Here is a 9,715-nt window from a genome sequence, read left to right as displayed (position 1 = left end):
GGTCAGTGTCTAGGCCAGGTTTGTCGGTGGGCGCCTTATGGGCGGCTTGGCCGGATCATGTGCTAGGCTGGTTCAGGTCGACCAGGTCGCGCAAGCCGCGTGCCAGGCCGCGCGCAGTTCGCACAGGTCGCGTGCAGTTCACACAGGCCGTGCACCAGGCCGCGCACAGTTCACGTAGGCCGCGCGCAGTTCGCGCAAGCTGCACGCAGGTCACACCAGGCCGGCCAGACTTGTGCCCGGGTGGGTCACCAACTTCACAAGTTTGTTGGCTGGGTGTTTACCTAGTTGTCACGAGATGCCACGTGTCACAATTTCATTGGAGGGCCAAATCTGCCCTCATCAATTCTTATCTATTTTTTTATTGCATAAAAAACTTTTTGCCAATTTCCAATGATCCAATACTCATATTCACATAGATCAATAGACATTCACCTTCATTGGTAGTGGAACTAGAGTTGGGTTCCTCACTTTGTTTATTTGTTAAAATTTCTTCCTCATCTCCGTTTCAACAACTACCGTCGGCACTCACTAGATAGTAGATAGCATTCTCACTTGCTAGCAAAGAGTTGGCATAGAGATAATTGCTTCCCCGATTATAGCATCTGAATGCAAGATCTTCCCAATGCCGGATGGTATAACCACCAAGGATTCAATATGCCGGAGATAGTTTGATGTCTTTAGCTTCTTGTCCCCGTCTAGAATGGCAATTGAAAACTAAATGTTCCTCCTCGGAGGAGAAGAAAAAGAGTGATTGATGAATATGAGAGAGGTTGGGGATTCAATTCCTCCATGGGTGATGGGATTCAAATTTTACATATATAGAATGGGTTGGGAAAATACAAATAAAAAAAATAGATGAGAATGAAGAGGAAAAACCCACACTTATATAATGCTCGAGTGAGTCTGTTGACGCCAATGAGTTAGTTCAACATCAGAACCAGCATGTCCCCTTAACAGACAACCCAACCCAACCTACCCTTGTGCAAACTAAAAAGGGCATTTTAGACCAATAAAAGGGTATTTTAGGAGATTTTGAAAAATAAATCTATCACCTCATGTCACATATAAATGGTTTATGATGGAGAGTTAACAGTAAGGGAGTTTTTAGACAATTGTTAAAAATAGTAGGACTGCTCCAAGACAATTTGTAAAATGTAAGAATAGAGTTTGTCAATTAATTAAACAATAGGGGTAGTTTAAGAAATTTGTTAATATCTTTTTTATTTGTTTCATCATTGTATTTATCAATAATGTTTTTATTCATATCTGTATTTGCACTCTTCTCAAACCAAACTTCAAGGAAAAATTGTGCATTTATGATTGAGTTTTTTATTGAATAAAAAAGAAGAATTATTGATAAGGTTTGGATTGGTCATATAAAATGAGTATTGGGATGATAATTTCTATCCTATTTAATGGATATGTCCATCCGTACCCTTCCAGTTGGGTCTAGGGATGGAAATTTTACCCACAATACCGGTCCCCGATTCGACCCACCCCGAACAAGGCTGATTTTCCCTGATGATAAATGGGGACAGGTTGGGTTCGGGAATTTTTCTTTTGTCCTAATCGGGGATAGGGCAAGGATGCTGCAGTCTACATGTAAATCCCCAAACCCGCCAGACCCTAGTTGTGAATTACAAAAATACCCTTTTATATATAGGTAATAGGTAAGTTAGGTTTTGGAGTATGGACTTTTGGTTTTGTTTCTCTTCAATCATTGACTCTTCTCTTCCTTCGCAAATTACAATTCAAGACTTTGCCTGCTGACTACCAAAGAAGAGGAACTGCCGACTGCAAGAGGAACCATCGACTACTGTAGCAGTAGTGACCAGTTATAGAGGAACTGTCATATATCATTCTTCCTCTCTCTGTTCATCTACTGACCACCGAGCGCTACCGTTGTCGTAGCAGTAGTTACTAGTTATAGAGGAACCATTGTATGCCTGTATCTATCATTCTTCCTCTCTCCATTCATCTGTCGACCGCCGGGAACCGCCACCATTGTCGTAGCAATAGTGACCAGATACAGAGGAACCACCATATCTATCATTTTTCCTCTCTCCGTTCATCCATTGAGTTTCTCCCTTTGTAATTGTGTTTCTCCCTATAATAGTGTTTGTAATTTCTGGCATCGCTTGCAAACTTACAGTTTGATGGATGAGAGTAAGAAGATAGAAGTCTGGCATCAGTTGTTGCATTTTAGTTGGTCAAGTTGTATCTCATTACTCATTATCTTATAGTTTGATACTAGCAGAGTAATCCCTCAAATCCCCTGTTTGGATAAGTGAGAGGGAATCGAAGATGAATACATCTTGAAGCTTTTCTATGATTACCTCTTTTGTAGGGTCAAGATGTCTACAACATTTCAGTGGTTTCTATCAAAGGAAATGCCAATTCATAGTGTCTATTGGATTTATTAAGTTTTACAGAAGTCCCCTTTCTTGAAGAAGGTCAGACCCTCTCGGTTAGGCAATGGGATTGCAAGAATCGTATCAGTCTGCAGACAGAAAGTACAAATAGATGTCATCTATTCAGTGTGGATATAGACATTGAGAAAGAAAACTTAGAGTAATACAATCATTCTCTCCAAATGGGCCTATTTCAGAAGAATCTCTTAAATGTTGCTTGATGTTTCCAGCTAAAGATTCCTTTTGGAGTAATATAGTCAATCTTTTGGAGTAATACAGTCATCCTTGTTGTTTCCAGTTGAAGTTAGAATGTACATAATGAATTATCTCATGCAAAGTAATGTTTATGCTTCTTCCTGGTACTCTTGACTTATCCATAGCTTTATGCGTGAATGTTGGTTATGAAGTTCGATGTGTTATGTATTCTTTTTATATAGGAAAAGAAATCAGAATTAGTCTTAAGGAATCTTGTTCACTTGTATTTTTTTTTTTTTTTACTTGGTAATAGAATATACTTTGAGTCTCACAAAAAAGTAGTAATATGCCTATTTAACAAACGTTAACTCATTATAGTAACAATGCAGAAAAGAGTAGGCTGCCTGTGATCAATGCTGAGGAATTGGAGCTTGAACAGTTCATACATATTAGGCTCATCTTGGATCCAACTCAAGATTGGATAAGTTATAGGATTGATTGTAGAAAAGTTTAGTGAGAAATTGACAGCATAAAAGAAGAGATACATTTCTTTTGGAGGGATGTTCCGTGTTCTTTCAACATAAAAGAAATTGCCTTGTTCTTGCATGGCAGCATGTGCTTTTGGAGTAATATAGTCATTGGGGTGGGCATATATCGAGGATTACCCATCCCCAAGTTCAATGGTTGCGGGGCGAGGACATGTTGGGGATTCTCCATACCCGACAGGGCTGGGATGGGGGTCGAATCTTTACCTCGATATCGGAGACGGGGTGGGAACAGGTTAGGGGATTTTAGCCATGGGGCAGGGGATGGGGATGGGGTTCCCCACCCCATTGCAATTCCTAGTTAGGTTTGTTTCTGCTTGAAAACTAGATTTTGAAGTCATAGGCTAAATCAAACCCTCCCCTGCATATTGTTGGAAGGAATATGAACTTATGTACTATGTTTTATATTTAATAATATTTTGAATTTTATATGAATAATAATTGATAGTTTATATGTTTTTGCATGTTTTAATCAAATAATTGAGAATTTTATTGTTTATATTATTTTACTTATTTATTGTTTATATATAACAGAAAATAATTAGAATTAGATGCAAGGTTCTAGACCCAACCCCATCAATCCAGTCCACCTCACCCTCAAATGCAGAAAGGGTATGATTGGAAAGGATTTTACATTTTCAAATGCGGAAGAGTGCTTGAATTCTTAAAATCCAATCCACAATGAGTTTTGAAGAGGATATGGGTTGGGAGGGTTAAGAAGGTGGAAAACAGGGGTGGAGGCAAATATATTGGTGGGGTCCTTTGCCCCTCCAAAACTTGAGTAGTTAAAATGTAAAGGATCCCTCTCTAATGCTTCTCCAACTCCTAAAATTAATATATACATTTTTTAAAAATTAATAGTAGATTCAAACTTCTCAAGCCATTTTTCTCCAAACATTACCTCTTTTACTCCCTATTTCTTTTTTTTTTTTTAACTTGACCCCTCCAACCAATTCCTGACTCCCCAGTAACGATCCCCAAACCCTCCCTGTTTGCCATCCCTACACTTCACTGTGAACCCATGCATAACCACCCATTTAAAATTGATGGAGTCTCTTTTCTTGTATTGGAAAATTTTCTTTATTCAACCGAGGTTCAATCTTAGACGACTGAGACAATTATTGACCATAATTGAGGCAGAGACTCAATAATTGCTGCACGTTCTTTCAATGCCCAGTCTAGACGTTGTATCGGGGGATCCTTCCAAGTTCCAATAAAACCCAACTAATCACATGGGTGTTGCCCACACCTTGTCTCACGGTCTGACTTCAACAGTCAAAAAAAAAAAAAAAAAAAGGTACAGATCATAGGGAAATAATATATGTATCTCTTAATTAGTTTCGGAATTTCTTTTAGGGGAAGTTGCATAAAGTTAAGGTCTCTTTGTGAATTGGCAGACCCAGTGGATCGAGGTTTTCAAAATTGAAAATCATTGAACTAAAGACTTTGCTTAAGGCATCCCTTCAATGCTGATAAAAAAATGATAAATAGTTTTCAACTAAATCGTTTTATTCAAGATTTGTAAGATTGAAAGTCATTAAAAAGAAAAATAAATTGTCCTTTTAAATAAAAAAAAAGTAGTTTTCATTAAAATAAAAAATTTTAAATTCTTACAAAATAAAATATATACAACCTCTCTTTGATAACACTAGGCCCTATCGAGTCCCACATAATCCCTCCCTGCCCAAAACAACCTTCTCTTTCACCATTTTGATCACATATTGTCCAACCAAAACAATGATAGTCTTAGTTGAACACAATAGCTATTTAGTAGACTATGTAACTAATAATAATGCTCCACTCTAGTCATAAAATACATGGAACTCCAACCTAAAATTAAATAAATAAAGTAATTAATTTTATGTGATTGAATTATGTCAAATAAATTAAATTAATTTAGATAATTGAATTATGTCAAATAACTTAAATTCATTTAATGAATTTTTTAAATATTTTGTTAATTAATTTTAGACTTAATAATTATATTTTTAAAAATATTTTTAAATCATAAGTAATCAAATTAACTATATTAAAAACTTAGGCGATGTTTGGCAAGTCTTTCTGTGCGGATTTTAGGTTGTTTAGAAGCTTGGAAGCTTGAATTCTGGGCTTTTTCCGTTTGGCAATAGAAAGATCTATTAGGGAAAAGCTCCAAACCATAAAAGATGCCAGAAGCTCGAATTTGGACTTTTTCAAGAAGCTTCAAATGAAACTTTTATAGTATTTTAGCACCTTTTCTTCTTCAAACGTGTGGTATGATGCACACGACCACACGCTTGGGAGAAAATGGGTTAATCTTTCCACAAGACCTATTTGAATGTGTAAGAGGGACCTATCAATGGTATGTGGGGCCTACATTAGGTATTATGTGGGACTCACATTGTAAAGTGTATGTGGGCTCCACACATGGACTCACATGCATATCCACCAATGGAATGTGGGGCCCACCTTGTACAATGTATGTGGGTCCCACATACATGTCTACACATGAACCCTACATGCATGTCCACCAATGATATGTGGGGCCCACCTTACAAAATGTATGTGGACCTCACATGCACCTTACATGCATATCCACCAATTGTATGTGGGGCCATCTTCAAAAATGTATTTAGGCCCCATACATGTCCACACATGGACCCACATGCATGTCCATCAATAGCATGTGGGGCCCATCTTAAAAAATGCATGTAGGCCCCACATACATGTCCATACATGGACTCCACATGCATAGTCACCAATGGTATATCGGATCCACCTTGTAAAATGTACGTAGACCCCACATATATATCGATATATGGACCCCACATGCATATCCACCAATAGAATGTTCTCATCTTGTAAAATGTGTGGACCCTACATACATGCTCGGGTATTAAATGAAAGACTCGACTCACACACAATACATTTTAGTTACCCTATGGTCTTCTGGTCATTTGTGAGATCTATATAAAATTTTTTAACCAAATAGTCTTTAGTTTTTCAAAATTTATTTGTAAAAACTCACCCTATCTTTTAAGTGGACTTGCTAAACAGGCAATTGGTTATATCAAGTGGTTGCACTATAAGAAAAACCTTCTAAGCCGGCAATTTAGAACCGGCAGTCTAAGACTGATGCCATAGAAAAAAAACGCCAAGGTAGAAGGTTTGGAAAGACCCCCACCTCCAAAATCAAAACTCGTGCTGGACAGCAGACAGTCTTTCCATCGTTTATAACTTTGAATCACATTTGAACTGGTCCAAACCCATTCATTTATAACTTTAAACCAGATTTAAACCGGTCCAAACGTAGTGCATTCGAATCAACATATCAACCAAAAGCAAAATTCCAAATAGAGGGAATCCCGTCTTCTCCTTCTCACCTTACTATTTGTTCCCGTGTTCGAGTCCAAAGAGAGGAATCCAAGAGCGAATATAGCTTTTGGCATAATACTTTGAGAGAGGGAATTCAAGAGATCGATCAAAGGGAAAAAGACGTTTGCTACTTCTCTTGTTTGTGATGGCTCTATATGATCATCAATCGGATGAGAATGATTGATTGAGAAAATGCCCGAGAACGAGTGAAAAATCGGCATTGCGAGCTTGAGAAGGTTCCAATATTTTTGTGAATCGATCGTTTGATAAAGCTACAACATCAATCCTTTTCCTTATCTAATAGTTCAACCAAGAGAAGGTAATTCTCCAACCCTCTTCCAATTGATCGTTTTTCCTAATCTGATAGTTGTATTTTGGGGATAATAATTGTATTATGAGAATAGTCGGTAATAGGGTTTTCTCCCTATCCTTTGAAATCTTGAATCACATCTATATACACATGCCCTATTGAAGCTATAAAATTTAGTGCTCTAGTAATTCGTTTCTATTTCATGTTCCAAACTGATCTACGGCTTGTTCATTAAGGTATGCAAAACTTATTTGACTAAGTTAACTTTTATTTCCTTCCCTCTATGTTTTCGTTTCTATCATCTTCCTTAGGGTTGATCTCAGTATTCGTTATAAGGATTTGTGAAGCTATTGTATCCTTTGGCATGGTTGGATTGAGGACAAAATGTCTTTCCCTTATAATCATTAGTTGCTGTTAGTGCCAACCTCCCCACCCTTAACTGGAAACCCCTGAAATTCATTATATGTATAGAATAGATTGGTGGTCGATTCAAAGAGAACAAATTTACTCAATTAACTCATCCAGTACTAGTCTTATTCCTTTCTCTTGAAGGTGCTACACCTATAAACTTCCAAATCATTCCAGACCTGAGCATGAAGAGTTGGACCATGCAGTTGCACTTTCTCTCGCTGATGACTTGAAAAGGCGTATTGTAAATTTAGTATTTGACCCCTACAAACACTCCCCCACCCTATTCAATATTTGGGAATTCTTCAAGATAAAGAAGACACACAAACAATGATTAAGACCTAGCAAGAGCACTCCAAGATAGCTTGAACATGCCTTCATATCCTCCATATGCTCCTCCACAATTTCCCCCCAGGGGATATAGGTCAATTTCGTTAAAACTTTATTTCTTTTGGTCCCTCACTCTCTCACTGTATTTCAAGAAGTTGGAGTCAAACTCATGGTTCAAATTAATTACTGCTTCTCTGGAATTCTAGATGGAAAACTAAGTCAATATGCCAGGGGCCTTGGGTAGGACCAATAAAAAAGAATAGTAACTTTGTGATAAACTTATGAATTGGTCTACTTGGTACACGTTACAGCCCTTTGCATTATGAGATTTTGAACAGAAGCCACAGGGTAGTTAATCATTCCAAAAAAAAAAAGAAGAAAAATCCACTACCAAGAACATGTGGCTAGAATTACTAATAGAAAGACACATTGCAGCCAAGTCCTATTAAAATCAAAAGAGGTGTTAATAGCATATCCAACAGGATGACCCTTTGATTGAAACACCCTATTGTTTCTCTCTAATCCAACAGCCTAAATTACTGCCAAAGGAACCGTAGTCCAACAAATTTGCCTCTCCTGTTCTTGCCATTTACCGTCCAAGCATTGAGCCACATTGACACAGACTCCAGATGACAACCTTGGAGATGAATAGTCAACATAGTTCATGGCTTATCAAGTTATGGACTTGATTCAACTAGGCAATAACTCACAATCTTATAAACAACTTATGGGATTTCCCAGAGATAAATTTCTTGACATTTGTCTTGATTGGTTATGGCAGTTCATATACGCATATTCCTCTCAAATACCGCAGTGGTTGCAACCATGAAATGGGTTGTGGCAAAACTTAGGATGCATACATGCTTTTTGGAACCTAGAGTCCTTTTGCTGTCATTCCTGTGGTTACCCAATCATTGAGCATGAGGTACGTTATTCTTTGTTGGGGTTTCAGTACTCTTTTCATCTAAGTAATATTGATTTATTGCAGGAGGCTTTAAACTCTAGAAGCCCTACCTCTTTTTTCTGTTAAATCAATTAAACTATATTATAAAATAAAATGTCAAAATGTTTATTATACCTTGTTCTTACATTTTTATTTGTCAAATCAAGTTTTCTTTGTGAGGAAAAAATCCATACTTCTTGCCTTCAAAGAATTGCACCATTCCCAAGTGTGAAGTTTTCCTTCAATTTGTAAGCAAAGTTTCAGTATATTTGAACTTCATTGCTTGTTTTTACTTTATTGAAGGAAAATGAATAAATTTCAACCACTAAACACAATATTGATAAATTAGAATAGTCTTCCTATAACTATTTTTCTTTCTACAGTGTTGTTGCTTCCATAATGTCTTCTTTGAAACAACCAACCATTAGAGTTGTGGCCATCATAGCTGAAGGTGTTCCAGAATCAGATATTAAGCAGCTGATTACATATGCATGGTTGAATAATAAGGTGAAAAGAGATCATTATAGAAAACTTTAGGTTCATTTAAATGTCTCTTGCATCACATAATGAAATTCCATTACTTGGATACAAAATAATTGAATGCTATATGCTTCAATGAATGACACAATAAGTTGGCACGATGTTCTTGTTGCTTTAAATTTATAGGCAGACATGGATTGATTGTTCACTTGGATCAGAGATCTGGGAACCATGAATTGGTTGTTCCCATCCTAGAGAACTATACACCAAATAAAACAAGGATGATCAAGGTTTGTATCTGGTTCTATTGTTGTTTCTACCTTAATGGTGATGGAAACACAAATCTAATTTCGCATCTGTTGTACATCAAAAAATGGATGAAAAGGTATAAGAAACATAGCTAACTGTAAGTGGTTGAATATCTTCTTGTTGCAGGAATGGTTTCAATTGAACACGTGCTTCCAAGAATCCAGCTAAAACTTGCGTTCTAATGTACTGCTTGGCTGCAAGAAAAAGACAATTTGTTTACTTTAAGAGATCTCCCCAAAATTGAGATTCTACCAAGGTTGGATTGAATTTTTTTACCTTATCTATGTTTTCTACAGCAAGATGAGAAATCTGAACTACAGTTTTTTTTTTTTTTTTACCTTATCTATTTTGTGTAAAAGTGAATTCTTTCATCCATACAATTGTTGATATTGCATCATTATTAGTGCATTGGACAGCGGTCCATCCTGAA

At 37.0% G+C, this 9,715-nt stretch overlaps 1 protein-coding gene across 6 annotated transcripts; it reads left to right on the top strand.

The window, feature by feature from the left end:
* The first annotated feature begins 6,486 nt into the window (after nucleotides 1-6,486).
* LOC148876208 (ATP-citrate synthase beta chain protein 1-like) lies at nucleotides 6,487-9,715 on the top strand. 6 transcript variants are annotated; one of them, XR_016106712.1, is made up of 6 exons: nucleotides 6,490-6,824; nucleotides 8,335-8,478; nucleotides 8,664-8,744; nucleotides 8,880-9,003; nucleotides 9,163-9,266; nucleotides 9,412-9,715. XR_016106712.1 is itself a non-coding variant. In XM_088967928.1 (5 exons), the coding sequence occupies exons 2-5, from the start codon at nucleotides 8,474-8,476 to the stop codon at nucleotides 9,451-9,453; spliced, it is 252 nt and encodes an 83-aa protein (XP_088824054.1). In that variant the 5' UTR covers nucleotides 6,490-6,824; nucleotides 8,335-8,473; the 3' UTR covers nucleotides 9,454-9,594. The 6 variants fall into 6 exon arrangements, 1 of the variants encoding a protein (XP_088824054.1); XR_016106715.1 differs by lacking the exon at nucleotides 8,664-8,744 and having other exon boundaries at nucleotides 6,489-6,824; XM_088967928.1 differs by lacking the exon at nucleotides 9,163-9,266 and having other exon boundaries at nucleotides 9,412-9,594.

Source organism: Nelumbo lutea, chromosome 1 (genome assembly GCF_056320005.1).
Source record: "Nelumbo lutea isolate HS-2025 chromosome 1, American lotus-T2T, whole genome shotgun sequence".
NCBI classification, from domain to species: Eukaryota; Viridiplantae; Streptophyta; class Magnoliopsida; order Proteales; family Nelumbonaceae; genus Nelumbo; species Nelumbo lutea.
This window is presented reverse-complemented; position numbering and strand designations above follow the sequence as displayed.

Excerpts from the sequence above, each read along its gene's own strand:
- LOC148876208 (XM_088967928.1), top strand. Across the intron at positions 8,745-8,879 it reads GTGAAGTTTTCCTTCAATTT|TGTTGTTGCTTCCATAATGT; the intron begins GTAAGCAAAGTT and ends TTCTTTCTACAG. Across the intron at positions 9,004-9,411 it reads ATGCATGGTTGAATAATAAG|GAATGGTTTCAATTGAACAC; the intron begins GTGAAAAGAGAT and ends TTCTTGTTGCAG.